The sequence below is a fragment of the Melospiza georgiana genome, chromosome 5, assembly GCF_028018845.1.
Source record: "Melospiza georgiana isolate bMelGeo1 chromosome 5, bMelGeo1.pri, whole genome shotgun sequence".
NCBI lineage: Eukaryota > Metazoa > Chordata > Aves > Passeriformes > Passerellidae > Melospiza > Melospiza georgiana.
Window position 1 is genome coordinate 47,231,371 of NC_080434.1, and position 16,534 is coordinate 47,247,904.

Consider the following 16,534-nt stretch of genomic DNA (forward strand, 5'->3'; position numbering starts at 1 on the left):
CAACCCATGTGCTCTTTGTTTAGTTATATGCTGTGTTTTAGGCAACATCACAGCACAATGTAACCCAAGAAATGAGAGCACTGAGAAGTCAAATATAAGAGGCATCTGTGCATTAAGCCATGGAAAAAGTACAGTGCCAGAGCTGGTCTCCAATCTGAAGCTGAATGAGGGAAACAAAAATGCCCATAGTAGTTAGGCTCTTTCCACTGTAAAAACCTAGCACAATAAAAGCCTGTCTACGTGGCCATGAGCCCCATGGACTCACCCTGCAAGAGTGAGGAGATGAGAGGCAGTGCAGCCCAGGCAGAGCGGTCCAGCCTTGCTGCCACGGGAAGCTGAGCTGCAGCAGCCTCTGAGAAGTGCTGACCTAGGAGCAGCTCTGCCTGTCATGCGCCCAGTGGAGCACTTTGATGTGGCAATTAGCACGATCAGCCTCTCCCACCAGCACTGAGGGCTCCCAAGCCCCTCTGGCTCAGAGATATTAAGGGATGCATTTCACTTGAGGCAGCAAAGAGCCCCCCACACCAGTACCCAAGGGGGCTGAGACAGCTGCTACAGCAATCACCACTGGCTGCTCCTTTGCCAGCTCAGGCCATGCATCTCAGCACCTGCAGCCCCTTCTGGCAGCCAGAGCACCTTCCTCAACCACGCCTGTAGGTACTTCAGGGGATGCTGGAGCAAAGAGGGCCTGGCTTTTGCAAACAGATGCATGCCACGCTGTCACCACATATCTTCTTTTTAAAAGGGATTTTACTGTGCTAGATTTTATGACTTGCACTGCCTAATTACCCCTCCTGCTATCAGACTCCTAATGACTAGATGTTGCTAACTGTTCTGACTTTAACCCCCTAAATATTTAACATTTTATTATATTGCTCAGCATATATACATACAGCCTTCTGTAATCAGGCATTAAATGTCTTAAACTTCTAATTTCACTAAGTTTATTAATTGCTTTTCAACTTCTATTAATGCTGACTCTGAATATATCAAAGACGACTTATAAGAGGTCACTTCTATTTTAATTCAATGTTCTGTATAATGGAATTCTGTACTTAATTGCTTTCTATTGCCAGTTTCCCTTCCTTCATTGTTAATGAAGTAAATGTCTAAAAAGTAACACTTAATAGGTATTGTCAGTCATCCCAGACAAAAAGAGAGCTTCTTCCTGCTGGAGCTACATTTTCTGGATTGTAACAAATCTTTTTATAATATCATGGTGATTCCTCATGGTTCACTGCATAGTCCAATGACAGGAAAACAACTGAGCTTGGCTTCATGGGATCCATGACCAGTTTTCTCTTTGCAGCAGGAGCTCTAACTGCATAGATAATGTTTTGTTGACTATAATTAAGCTGTGATATTATTTTGCACTAAATTCAGTTACTAGTTGGAAGATCCCTCTGCTAATTACTAGATACACAATACCTTGCCACTCTGGAGATTTCCACACTTTCTTAATTGTAATTGAGTACAGTATGCTGCTTGTCAAGCTGTAATTTTCTTTTTGGCTCCTAATTTTAGAGCTGCTTACCTCTATACATTTATTATTAATTACTACACAATTTAAAAAGCAATTTAGTATTGTTTCAGATTGGCATATGCAATTGGTAAATATGTTTAAATCCAAGCCAAGTACTTCTGCACTTGGTTTGTCATGTCTTTTAGCAAATGCTTCAGCATCGGTATTTGTTTACGTGAAGGCATTCTCCTGATTATGAATCCTGTTTTACCTGTTTGGTTATTTTCTGCTGATTACATGCCCAAGCCAGACATGTAAACATCACGAGCTACAGCTAAGCAATTTATGCAAAATCCCTGACAACAATGTCAGGTGAGGACACACCATTAGATCAGATCTGACCCATCCACATATGACTCACCTTTGGCAGTTACTCTGATATGTCAAATAATATGGTACATTGCCATGCAGTTTGTGTTTCACAGCTAAATGCTGAGCATTTTACAAGCCAGCAAAAACCCCTTTTCTAGGGATTGCTGTTGTTAAAAACAACCCCTAGACAGACCAATCTATTAATCTGTCTTTTTCAAAATGAAAAAATGTTTACAGGAGCTTAGTCAAAATGCCAAAAGAAACTTTCTGAGTCAAGTGCATCAAATCCAATTGCTTCAGTCATGGCTGCAATCCACCCAGGGCCACAGTGCACATCAGCGTGGACTCTATGAGACTGCTTGCATGTCCCCACAGCATCCCAAGACTGATCTTGCTACTGACAAGACCAGTAGTTGAAGAAAGAAAAAGACTAGAAGGCTGCCAGTTGTATGGACAAACCATTTAGAAGAACAAAAGTGTCTGCGCTCCTTCTCGCCTTGTCCATTCCACTTCTCTATTCTCTCTTCCTGGTCTGGTTTCCTAACCATAATTCACAGGGATTTTCAGCTTTTATTAAGCAGCACGTGCCTCAAAAGCAGCAACATGGAGATCTGCATTGAGAACTGACACCTGATGATGCCAAAACTGTGAAATAGTTTTTTTAGTTCTTGTGCCCAGATTATAGGCAACCTGCAATTTCTCCCACTCCTTCAGAGAAATTAAAACTTCTGGCTCAACATTTTGCTCCATTAATCTTTGACACACTAGAGGTATCCCTCATGACTGTGACCCACGCTCACTCATGAGACAAAGGAGATCTGAGATCACCAGTGGCCTTATCTCAGAAATCAGAGCTAGGAAATAGAAGGCACAATGTAAGTGTCAACATTCATAGATGAAGGAAGAAATACCATGTTCTGAAAGGAGCCCAAGTGACATTTCTAAATCCAAACTATGTCACTGCAAATAGAGATGCTACAAATGTTGATCTTCAATGATAAATGAGAAGAATTCAGAAATTAACAGCAAGGACTTGATGCATTTGTGGAAGGCTTGACAATCCTCTACATAAAACTGTGCTTGGAAAAGGACACATTGCTGCCTAAGCATAGCAGCAACACAAAACTGCATTTGCAGCACATCCACTTACTTTCGATACGGTTCCTCCTGCTGGGCTCAAAGTCCCTCTTGGTTTAATTTTCCTTAAGCCTGGCCTTTAGCAGCAGCCAATATTTGTCAGCTGAGCGCATGAAATGTTCTATGAGGAGGGCTCTGCTAAACACAGGGTTTTCTGAAGGTTTCATTGAATTAATTTTGATGTTTATCTTTTGTCTTGAAGAATGCTATTTGGAACTGAGGTCAGTGCTCTGTCTTAACAAGCATGTCCCAAAGACGACAACAAACACATTTGTAAAGCTATGCAGATTTCTCTAAAACAATGGTGATTTATACTATTATACAGAAGTACTTAGATGCCAAAAGGCATCTAAATGTGAGTAATTCTCCTGACAAGCTTTCAAACTCTGCATCCAACTCAAACAAATTAAGAACAATTAAAAGCTTAGCTTGGTTGCCAAAAATGCAAATTATAATCCCTGTGTATCCTGCTCCACCTCAAATTATAAAAGGTCTATGATACATACTTATTTTTGAGATCACGTTTCCAGGTGCTACAGGTTTTTCTTCTGTATAAACAACCTAGCTGCTCTCTGGTAATCTCTGGAATACATTCGCTAGAATATAAGGTCATGCTGGATAGTAGGTGGATTTGTGTGAGTACTCTGCACTTTTATATCTTGACATTTAGTTTTCCAGCATGTGCTTCACTTCAGAAAGCCTCTCATATGCTGAACCACACTGTGACATCTTGTGCATACATTATGTTGTATAAAATACAATGACTATGATAATGAAATATTTCAGACTGTTCACTTTACTTACTTTTCACATAGACATTAAATGTTACAGAGGAGCTGGCATCAGAGTTGGACACAAAAAATGTGTAAATGCCTCCTTCTGTTCCTTTTAAGCGTGTAAGGTGAAGTTCACTTGTGTAACTGCAAAGAAAAAACTTAAGCATTACTAACACACACAACTTGCTCTGAACAGGCAACTGCTGCATGGAAAATAGGGAGGGAATTTTCTGCAGACATCCATGCAAACACTCTTATCTTACATTATGATTGCCATTGAACTTCCAACATCCAGATTTTTTGGCACTTCTAACACCCAGATGTGTGCCTGCGTGGCAGCTGAGCCTCAGGCTCAGACCATGCATGCATCATCACCTGCTCCTCTTCTCACTGAGGAAGGAACTCAGATTCACAACCCAGGCCACATGTTCTAGGTGCTTCACTGGATTTTTTAAGACAAGGGATCAGAAGAGAACAGTGCACAGCAGAAATAAAAACATAAGCTTTTTTCCAGAGTACTGCTGGGTTCTGCTGTGGCAGTGAAGACATTTCTGCACACAATCAACCTTAATTCTCTTTTTTGCTTATTGGACAGGAATGCAGGTGAGCTGTGAGTAAACAGCATGCTGGTCCTCAGATGGTGCAGTTAGCTCGGTGCTGCTCCAAATGCAGGTCGGCAGACTGCACCAGTTACCGTGGCAAGTCACACGTACTACATCTTTTATTGTCACAATTTTCTCACCATCCCCACTTTCCTCTTTCCAGAGTGAAATCGACACTACAGCCAAGCATATTACCTGTTATTGCCCACAGTCTTGAACTTGACATCATGGTCTGAGGAATTCTGTAATGTTTCGTTCATGTACATCCAGACTTCTTCCTTTGGTTTTGGATATGCCTCATATTCAACTGTTAAGTTTCCATTTTGTCCTGCATTTATATCTATTGTGGTATTCATTGTCGCAAACAAGCGGACAAATCCTTTAGCTGATTGTCATAAGAGGAGAAGAAAAACAACTTCAGGGCCATGTAGAAGTTTGTGAGTACTTTAACCACACTCAGATGACTTCAAGACTGGTGACCAAACATCCAAGTGTGAAACAGGAGACCTTATCTGCAAATCAGTACTTAAACCCTCACCTGCCAAAACCAACATTACTAGCTATATATAGCATTAGGCACAGAACTTAAAGCAGCCTTGAGTGCCTTAGTACCAATAATTCCATCTTCTGGTGACAAATACCTTCTATATGCATTCGGAAAAATGCAAGCATGTGTTTGATTCTACTCAGGTATTTCTATTTTTCCAAAAATTTGACTTGCTAACTGTCTGGTATAAAAGAAACATTATGAAAAAGGCAAGCTAAAATCATTTATTACAGCATACTAGAGTATTAGAGGTTTCTTTGTCAAGTGCAATTAAGAACAACATTACAAATGAAGCTATTAAAAGCTGTAATTAGAGAAAAATGTGCTAAGTCCATAGGCCTGGATACTAATCATCTTAAACTAAGGCATTTCTGTACATCTGCTGCTGGGTCTTAATCTTTCATTTGGCAGATACCATTTATCACTGCGCAGTTCCGTTCCAAAATATCATGTCCAACAACATCCTTGCTGTAGTGGTTTTAATTTCATTAATAAACTCATCAGATTGAGGATTCACTTTAAAAAGACAAGTTTTTAGTCCTATTACAGAAATTCATAAGGGAATCATCAGTTTGACAGGCAGATTGCAATTACAAGGAAACACATTTACTGAGAGCTTGAATTTAGACCTAAAGTCAATCTCAGAGCTCTGCTTCTTCCCACTTTCTAGTAATCAAACTGCTGTGGCCAGCTGGGCACCCGAGCTTGGGAAAGCCAGAGCCAGTGGGGCTTGGTGAAAGCATATGGATCTGCCAGAGCGCTTGACAGATGCTTTGAAGAGGAAAGGATGAAGTAAATTCACAGCAGGCAGGGATGCTCTAAAAAGGTCTCCATCATTAGGAAAGAGAAAAATATTTCAAATCTGGAAACTGAAGGGTTGCAGTTTCTTTGCAGTGCTTTTTTCAGTTTTCTGTATAAACACAGGATTCCCTATGCAAGCTATATTCAAAATCAGACCCAACTCCCATCAAATAAAATTTTATTATAATGTTATCAGTCCCTGTAATGCAGTTCTAGTACCTTATACAGTTAGATAAATTACTCAACAGAAAAAGCAATTAGAAATTTTACAAAAAGTACATATTATTTCTTGTAAAATTTTTGGCTAATGTTAATGTCACAATGATTTAGCAAATACTGCAATCCCAGATCTCTCTCACACTATACACCACTTCCCAGGACCCTGGGAGCTGGCACAGTTCAGGTAAATATAGTCAGTTTGACAATAAATGGTGAAAGGTATCCAAAAGTTGGAGCTTATTTAAGTCAAATTTGAGAAGGTGGAAAGAGAAAACTATCTCAAAAAGGAAAGATTCCACCTTTTCTCTGGCATTTTTTATTAAATACAAACTTTGTATTTTACTAAACAAAAATTTTATTTCCTATTTTTTATAATGCCATGCTTTATTTTAAACCCCAGACTTTCCTAAGTCAATCCTTTTTAAAGCTACATTTGCATATGTAGTAGTACTAAGAATTTCTGTGGTGAAGAACTTCCCTCCTCTTATAATAAAAGCTTTCACATTGATCCCCTTGGGGAGATTTTCTTTCAACTTCACACTGTTTCACTCTTTTACATATGAATGTAGTCTCTCCTGTAAAAAAATGAGGAAAACATCCCTTTCATTGTGAGCCCTACCCCCTCGACCGGCACAGCAAGGTTAAGGGCACTCAAACCTCTGCCTGTTTGCTGAAGATCTGACCCACACAGGTCAAACACTTCTGTTTTCTTTACGTTACCAGGGAAAGCAAAACAAGCAGTGTGGCTGGAGTGCGTGTCTGTGCAAAGGAAAAACGGATTTGAAAAGGAAAAAAAGAATCCAGAGCTACATTTCCCTTAGTTACTACACCCTTGAATGGAACTGAAACAGTTGTAGCAACTACACAGACCAGAATGATCTTATTAACTATACCAATATGTCCTTAATTGTACTGAATTTATCAAATGAGCAGGTTTCAGCAGCTTTAAAATTCAAAAGGCACTGTGTGCCGCCCAAGTTAATATATAGCAGACTCTACACACATCTGTTATTAAACAAGAGGAGGAAAGGAAGTTTGCTCACTGTTTAGGGACATGATCCAAAAAATGTAGAAGTGATGGATAGTGGGTTTACCATGGGGATGACCTCCCGAACAATTTCATGCTGTCTTTGTGCACCACGATGCTGCTCACAGCATTATTTTAAATAGAGGTAGAACTACAGTTTCTACATAAAACACACTGACACTCTGTCAGTGAGATTCCCCATGCTTGGAAGGCAGGTATTGAAGATGTGCTTCACACTTGTACTGCCAAATTACTTGGGCACAGGGACAGTACCAGGAGCAGGTAAATTAGTTGCTTTGTTAAAATTGGTTGAAATTTTAGATTAAACCAGGAAGGATGAGACAAACCAGAGGGACAGAAACACTGTTGGGTGGTTGTTCTAGTATCACTTTCCAAAAACTAGCAAAGGGTTATGGAAATTAAAGCAGTTATACACACCACAACTTCCTGAGCTATCCCGTATTTTACCAGTCAGCAATAACCTTTACAGAAAACCTACTTAACTTGCTGAGGTTTGGGGAAAAGGAGAGAGAAGGAAGGAAAGACTCCCCAGTGTTCTCACTTTTTATCTCCTGCTCTTAGAAATGTTAAGATTTTTACAAGAAGTATTTACCTAGAGCCTTCAAGGTTACTGTGGCATTGGTTTTTCCAAAAGTGTTTTGTGCTTGGCATGTGAATTCTCCAGAATCATTAACTCCCACTGAACGGATGTTCAATGTTAATTTCCTTTCGTATCCATAATCACCCAAATTTCTGCTTTTGCCTGTAACAGACTGTCGGTAAAAAACAATTAACATCTAAAACACTGTGTATGCATCATCTTTCCTAGATAAATTAAAAATAGAAGTAATTATAACTTTGCCATATTAATATTCATAACTTTAAACTGGAATAGTAAGCCAGCACGACAAACCTGTCACTAGAATCTCTCCATGCAAAACAAGTGTGTGATCAGCTGCCTTTAGGAGATAATGTCCTCTCCTAAGCCCTATCCCCTCCCCTCTTTCTTTTTTTTTTTTTTTCTTTTCTTCTCAAGCTCTCTTCTAAGGCAAGAATGCAGAGGGACATGGAGTGGGGGTGGGGTGAATTTGGGACTATGCTCACCTGCCCCAAGAGAGCCAAATAGAGGAGACCAACCCAAGACAAAAAGAACTAGACCTCTAGCTTCTTCAAACATTCCCATTACCTGATGACAAGGCTGGTGGGCCCCAGGTCAGATCCAGCTCATTCTGGCCACATTTCCAATACTAAGGTGAGTATTGGTAGGAGGGCGAGTAACCAACTAGAAGTTTTATTTGCACAAAGAGTACTTCTAACTGTAGGGCTTGATGCAAAATGACCACTGGGTCCTGACTTTCCTAATGCTCAGAAGCTGAAGCTCTTGTATGAAGTCATTGCATCTCAGAAGTGTGGTTCACCCTTCAAATGGTGCCTGAAGTTCAGCAACTCTCTAATGGTTGCAATGCTTCCTAGCGAATGACAAGAGAGAATTTAACATCCTGGGGCTCATTTTAACCATGTTGCTCTATGTTCCAAGGCCACAGCGTCTCCTGATTGCAGGCATGCTGCAGAGAGTCCTGCTGGCAGCAGGTTATACACAGCATCCTCCCACTGGTACCCACTCTGATTCTTGGTCCACAGCAATATAAATTTATTAATCTTAAAGGAAACTGGAAACTTCATTCTCTTAATCTATACATGTGCACAGAAAAAATAAATGCTTTGAGATGCTGACTTTAGTCTCTGTGAGAACTTTTGGTATGGTTGGAAAGACTGATAAAATTTACACTGATTAAACCAAATGCAGACCTGGACTTGTTATGATTTTCTAATTGAATTATTGCAATTCTTGGATGTTCCAAGAGCTTCTAGACAAATTAAAGCTTCTCAATGCAATTTTGATTCCTCCTGACTTATAAAAATCACAAGAAAAGTGTATTCAGTATGGAAGTGCTTGCTAATAGCCAGTCTCCTAATTTTCCAAAGTGGTGATAACTTCAGTCATACATGTAAAAACATTTTGGTTTTTTTTTCTCTCATCCATTCAGGACAAAATGTAATTCTGAATCTACTTAAAGATGAGATTTTTGCATTCTCTTTCAATACAAAATTTAATTTGATAGTCAGTATTTCAAAGACAGCAGCTCCACTATATACTAGAAAGGACAGAAAAGTCAAACTTATTGAGAAAATACTTTCCTTTTGGCTTTTACACATTAAATAAAAAGTTATAGAGTACAAAAAATGAAGGGAAGGCCTCAATTTCATCAATCTGTAACACAGGAAAGGGAGGGGAATGAGAGAAGAAATGAATTCTCAGATGAAGTTCCTGCACAGGAACAAAAGCAGATCTGCATCCGCATCAAGCCACCTTCATGTCACTCAGACCTTCTCAACATTCAGAGATGTGGGGTGGGATTCTGGAGCAGCGAGCACTTAGCAGGAACAGCTTTGCCAGAGCTGGTGGATTTGCCAAGCACAGCATGCCCAGCCCCAGGGAACAGGACTCCTGTTTGTTATGTGCCCAAGGAGATGTGATTTATCCAAATACCACAGGACTCCTCCATATACATGGGCTGAGAATTATGTATTCTGGGCACTAACATTAGCAGTAAAAGATCAGTCAATTAGCATGGGAAAGTATATGGTAGGAGTTACTAAAAGTCTTCACAAGGGCTTTTAATTAATTTAAATTTCAAGGTATACCCAGAAGATCAAGAAGCATTCTCAAGAACAACCCAATGCCTGCTGCTCATTTCAAAGGCACAGCTGGCAGCACACTGGCTTACCAGGGAAGGGGATCACTCTGCCCCTTTTCTGCAGAATAGTTGCACTGCCAGTATCAAACTCCTGGAGCACTGAGCCTCTCAATAATTTAACTTGGTGATGCCAGTCAGTAACTTCATCTATCACTGGCAGACAGAAGCCAGTTCACTGGTTCATTTTTCAGAGCTTTTCCAGTTAGTGAGGCACACCATGTAATTTAAATGAATTAATCATTCCTATGAATGCCTACTACTATTCCTGTCACGCACAACCCCATGCTAATTAGCAGGTATTTCACTGTTAATGATAACAACTAGAATATGTAATTTGCAGTCCATGTGTTGATATTTGCAGCTCCCATTGATTGCAATGTGATGTGTAGGCACTCCACGCTTCCGTATTTAGGAAGCCCAACAGAGGTCACCTGAACTTCACATTGAAATGCCTAACTTTAATTTCTTTTTGGGAAGAGAAACCCATGCAGATGCTTTTCCTCCCAGCCATCCTCAAGGGCACAGGAGTTGCTACCCTCTCACCAGTCTGTGGGATACTGAATCTTTGTAAATGCAACAAATCCAAATCAACACAGCATCAGGTACCCAAGACAAGCATGTGAATGCCTACAGAGAGTCTGTGTACTGAGCTCAGGCACACATGATACATGAGTTAAAGGAACTTACCCCACTTCTGTGAGGAATCCAACTAGATTTTACACTGCTATCCACATCCGTGATTACACATGTAACTTCAAATTCTTCCCCTTCTTTGAGAAGCTCGTAGCTTTTTGATAAGGTGACGACAGGAAGAGTTTTGTGAACTGGAAAACAATTTAGAAGTTTATTACTTTTCATTAGTCTCAGCTTTTCCAGGGGGGATAAAAATCAACAGTCATTAATTAACTTTCCAATAAAATCAAGGCCCTGAGATGTATTCAAAATTTTTAACATATTACACAGTTGTTCCTTTACAACAAGCAAATTTCTGCTTCAACTTTGCTTCAAATTACACTTAAAAGTTAGATAATACTTGTTAGAGCATAGCAACTCGCATTAAGAAACCTGAATGATGTTGAACCATCAATGAGATGATTAATTTTGTGACAATGATTAAAAAGTAGCACTCCGGAACTGAAAACAGTGAGGATCAGTTACTGAAGAACAGCAGCCCAGCATTAACTACAGATTTTAATTACAAAACATTACAGAAAGTACTGTCTGACAGGTCCCTGATGGAGAGCCTAAGAACGACAGGCACAGCTTAAGGAATTCTGCACATTTTTGCCTGAAAGCACCACAGGGGTGGCTCCCAGTCACCCAAGAAGCAGGTGGTGACATGCAGATGTGGGGTAGCTGTACCCTGCTCTGTTTCAGGAAGTCTTTTGTCAACAGTCAGGTGAATCTAAGGACTATGTGTGTCCTGTTTCTGCACAGCTCTTCAACTCTTCCTGTGTTCCTTTCATGGCTTGTTTTTCGATTTTCTTTATCCTTTCTTCAAATCTTTCTCTTTTATTATACTCCAGTTAACTTTGCTCTAGGGCTTTTACACAGGAAGACAGACTGTGAATGTATCAGACTGTAGCATGTATTAAACAAGGTCTTCCAGACTCTCTTTCTGCCTCTGACATAACTTTTGTAGTTACCTTAGGTAAACTGTACAAAACTTAGGAAAACCCCACACATCTCAGCCATTTGTACTTTAACAATAATGTTTTCCTCATGTTGCTGTAAGAAGCTACAGAAGAGAACAAAGAAACATGTTTGCCCTCTTTAGATATAAAGGCTCACACAAAAACCCCCCTCAGCACTCGGCAGTACCCAAGTGACAGAAGGATGCCAGTGCAGAAGGCATTCTGTGTTCTCATCTGCCAGAAACATCTCTGGACATCCAAAAAAAAGCCCTAAGTCTATAAAGCCCCTCATTGTTTTGAGAAGGGCTGTACATAAACAGTCCCTGTGCTATCATAGCTGCTGTGTGTCTGAGTACTCCTGCAGAGCTCCCTGTTTCCCAGATACCTCTTCAGTTCTTTCTGTAAGCTCACATCTGAGGGTCTGAGTGCCAGGTTATACCTACAAAAACATTACCCATCAAAGCATCTCCAATGCATTTAAAAGTTGAGCCAAGGAGAAAGTGGGAGTTTTACTTGGTGAACTCAGTAAGGACCAAACTCTACAGCACAGTAACTACAACACTGAGACAGACAATGCTGAATTTCCAAATCATCAGAAAAAAAGGACTTAAACTTGCCGCTGCAAACTCCACGCTTGAGATGGCCCTCACTCCTCAAACTCTTGCCCCACCTCCAAACAGAATGGGCAGGTCACACAGGCCCTGCCATGGAGCAAACACCACAGCAGCCTGCTGGCCCGAGCCGTGCTCCCCCTCTTTCGGCAGCAGCCTCAGCTGCAGCAGCAGTGGCTTCATTCCAAGTGTCCAGAGCTACACGGAGAACAAACTCATTTACTGGCCCCTGAGGAAATGCCAAATGCCTGGCTGGCTGAACTGCTCCCGCCCCTTCTCTCCTGGGTATCTCCCCAGCCCAGCAATGACACACAGGGTAAGTGTGGGCTCCAAACTGCCCAGACAACACCGGCCTGTGAAGTCTGGTGGACAGACATCAGGCTTGTCCTGCTTTCCAAACCCACCAAAGCACCCAACCCTAGGGCTCTCCAGGCTGTGGGAAGGTCAAGTGTAGGGTACCACCAACAGGTTTGCCAAACTAGTGCTGCATGTAGCAGCTCAGCCACAATGCATTCCCCATCATCACCTGTGCACTCGGCTGCTGTTGTCACCATCTTCACTCAATATCATGAAGACAAAGACCTTCTCCTTCTATAAGCTCTGCCTATCCACCAAATCCTTCTTCTTCAATGCCATCAATCAGTTCCTGCTACTGTCACTTGTGGGCAACAGACACAGGAGTCACGCACACACCGAAATAATTTTGCCTGTGCAAACCTGTACAAACCTCAGGGTGCTGGTTTGCCCTCAGAATTTAATAGCACCATCTAAGTTTCTTATAATGATTAAAAAAATGCCTGGAAATCACCAGGAACAGAAAATAAAGCTCATCATGGCCAAACCTTCCAGGCACAGCTGTCATGAGATCAATCTGTGCCCTGACACAATTTGCCCAAAACAAGTTTTCTGAGCTCACCACTTCGCTTTGGACAGCCATGGGGCTTCACAGCCCTTATCTATACCTCCTAGGAATCAGGTTCTCTACAAGAAGACAAAAATCCTGTGTTACCTGGTCTGACATTCAAAAAAATCTTCTCTGATATCTTCTCAACTCCATTGTGCTTGGCCAAGCACTGGTAGCAGCCCTTGAACGACCTCTGCACATTTTTTATAACGATGCCTTTCTGGGGATTGGGAATGAACGTCATATTTTTGGGGAGACGTTTGCCATCACACCTTTTCAGTGTAAAATTTGTAACATCTGGATCTGTTAGTGGGCACACTAGCAGGATGTCACTGTCTTCTTTTCCATAGACCAGAGAATCAACAAGGAAGAGCACATTTGGATCTGTGAAGAAACACAAAGATCTGTCAGAAAAGCTGCCATGGGAACTTCTGATTACCCTAACTCTACAATTGGGCACTTGTCAAAGAAAGTTTTACTTTCAGCCAGTAAAACTGAGTATTGCCTAATGCATGTTTACCAAGAGACATAAAATTTTCTCCTAAAAGAGCAGCATGACAGGAGACGTGCAGTAGCATTCCATACCAGATACACTAAAGAATCATGTGCACTAAAAATAATCTTATTGCTTTTTTATTTGGAGATGAAGGGCATTTTTTGCCTTGTTTAGGTCCAAAATATTCCCACAACAGTAAACAGATTTTCACAGACCACTGGAAGTAATTTGCTTTTAGCTAGTGGCAGGGCTGTAAGGTTTCATGCCCACAGGAGGATTTGAAAGAAATTTATGAGCAAATGGAAGTTGAAAAGCACCTAAATTATGGTTTTCACTTCTGTAAAATACATAATCTAAATTAACACACATTGCTACCAGAGGAAGCAGCAAACAACTTCTCTCTTTCTCTCCGCTCCCTGAAAGCAGAGATTATTTTTAGCCTCCTTAGAAGAAAAACTGGGCATACAAACAGCACATCTGATTGGAAAATAATAATGCAATCTTTCACAAGGTAATTTTCCCATAGCATTTCATCTCAGCCAACCACAACACACAAACATATAGTACTTTAAACACTTCTACAACCAAAGTTGAAGCCCATGACATGTCATGACCTTGAAATGCTAAGAAGCTGGCAACCACACAAATAAAGGAATGTGTAATGGCAAACACTCAGTAAAAGTTTATTTGAGATTCCATCTGCCCTCTCTACAGAGTAGAATGAATTTGAAAACCAAAAACAGAGAGAAAAGTTTTCTTTCTTTTTTGCAAACATACTTACAACTTGAATGATTATATATCAACAAACCATGGCTTACCAAGGAAGACTGAGAGAATATGTTTAAGATGATGGACAATGTGCATTTGGTTTAAGACAAGAAGTACCAGACTGAAAATGAAGCCTGGGAGTTTATGGAAGCAATTCACTACATCAGGCGTTATTCATCATCAAACAGAGAAGTTACTGGCTGGTTTCTAGCCTAGCTTGAGGGTGTAGCTTTAGCTGAATTTGACGTTACCACCCAAGAAGCCCCCACAAACTACGTGTTTTGAAGCATCAGTCTAGAATTAGAGGATGGAGACTACTAAGAAATGAAAAAAAAAAACTAAATAATTTCTGAGCAGAACCAAAATGTGACATTTGCACACAGAGATCTTAAAAGAAATGCTATGACTAGCTGTCACTTCTGAGCAGCAAGAAGATGGATTAAAAGTGCTCACCTAAATGTCCCTGCTAACAGACATAATTGCTAACAGACTGATTGCTTTCTACTCAGTCCCCCTTTCTCCAATATGGACACAACCAAGATATCTTTATTAGGCAGAAAGTGTGGCTCCCAGCAACTACCAAAAAATGAAAGAAATTTTTGAAAACAGTGGGAACAAAGACCTGTTTCACTAACAACTGAAATTGCAGGCAAGGCCTTCACTGGAGCAGGCAGAATTGCTAGGGTGCTCCCCTTGCATCTTCAATCCCCATCTGGAAGGGGATATCAGATTGAAAAGACATGAAAGGACTTCCTACAGAGTACTCAGACACAAACAAGGCTGCTCATGGTCATGTTCTTCCTTTCATGGCCTTCTACCCCATGGACATCTTGGGTTGCACTTGCCTTCTGGGCATACTGCAGAACAGTTTCCAACACAAGATATGACAGCGTTTATCAGTGCTTCCATTTGAAAAAACTTGAGATCAAAACCAAGAAATTTTTATCTCTTATGCAGGAGTTTGAACTAGGCTTGCTTGGATCAGGAAAAAATATGCTTTTTAGAAACCACACAGGTACTTTCTGCCAAAAGAGAAAGGTGATGCAGGTACACATCCACAGTCTGTCAATGCTGTGTCAGTCTTGGTCACAGAAACAGAAGAAATTTGGATTTAGTATGTTCAGAAGAACACAAGATATCAACAGATGCCACCATTTTAGGTGTCACTATGTAGGATCGAGGTTCTTGGTCTTGTTCTCTCTTCACTCCACTTTACAAGCAGAAAAGTATAATGGGGTGTTTGTGGCAACCCCACAAGCAGCAGAGCATATGGCAGCATCTTAGAGGCGAGGTAAGTCATTAAACCATGCCTGATGCAAAATGATGGTCAACCTCACAAACATACTTATTTTACTGCAAGGAACTTGTCAAAGTTAAGGTTGCACATTTTGCACACAACTGAGAAAAAAGATAATAACGTGTTGCATTAGGGCCAACAACTTCACTGATGCTGTGGCCAGCATGCTCAGGAGAGCTGCCTGCAATCCTGAGGTGAAGGAGTCATGAAGGAGTCACTCATGCAATGGAAGGCAAAAACATCCTTATGATCATAGCTGTCTGAGATAATTACCATAACCTTCAGGAAAAAAATCAGGGTAGGTAAAGTGAAGATTGTTTATCACATGTCAGATTTCCTTTAGTCACAGTCTCAGAGAAAAACAGAAAGTTAAGAAAACTTATCCATGGCAGCTGCATGGCTATTTGGAGAACTCAGGAGCAGTTAAAGGAGCACTCTAAATTGTGTGGCTGCTATGCCAGACATCTTCCATCATAAATAACCTTTGCTGTGCTGTGCTTTCTTATGCTGGTATCTCCCTGTCTTGGAGAACAACCTTGCAGTAATTCTCAAAGGACTAGCAGGGTTCAGAGGGGGCCCTTTGAGACAACCCCTGCTGGTCAAGGAACACTGTCTTCAAGAATGATGCCGTAGGACTCTTTCCCATCAACAGGTTAGGAAGACCACCAGAGCTATGTGAAGGAGAAGCAAAATAACCATTTTTCTGGGAAAGTGCCAGGCATGGTAAACTGTGAGCTCGGGGGCAGCTGATGTAGACATATATCAGCAGAGAAGAAATCTGAAGAAAACGCTGCACAAAGAAGAGCAATAAAGGATTGAGAAATGTGTCAGAGCAGAAGCACTTTTTTCTCTGTCTGAGACATTTCTGATCAGTCACAAGGTACATCAGAAGCTGAATGCAGAGGAATCATCAGTGTCTGCTGGCTTAGGCCTGGGAGCACAGTCTCAAAAGAACAAATCCTTTAGGCTGACTGCCTCAGTAAATTAAAAGCCTGGGACCAAATTTTACATGACTCCATACTGATGGATGGCATAGAATTAAAAAGACATTTTTATGTATTTCTTGCTTCTTCATGATAAAATTGACTCATGCAACAGAATCAGGTTGCTTATCTAGAAAGG

The 16,534-nt window shown here is 40.8% G+C and overlaps 1 protein-coding gene across 1 annotated transcript in view; it reads right to left on the bottom strand.

The window, feature by feature from the left end:
• The window catches only part of KIT (KIT proto-oncogene, receptor tyrosine kinase), a 55,040-nt gene that overhangs the window by 19,840 nt on the left and 18,666 nt on the right, over positions 1 to 16,534 (bottom strand). The window contains exons 3-7 of the mRNA XM_058024135.1: positions 12,957 to 13,235; positions 10,390 to 10,526; positions 7,557 to 7,716; positions 4,545 to 4,734; positions 3,776 to 3,891 (exon numbers count right to left, since the gene is read on the bottom strand). Of these exons, the coding sequence (XP_057880118.1) occupies positions 3,776 to 3,891; positions 4,545 to 4,734; positions 7,557 to 7,716; positions 10,390 to 10,526; positions 12,957 to 13,235 (882 nt within the window). The remainder of the gene's footprint in view (positions 1 to 3,775; positions 3,892 to 4,544; positions 4,735 to 7,556; positions 7,717 to 10,389; positions 10,527 to 12,956; positions 13,236 to 16,534) is intronic.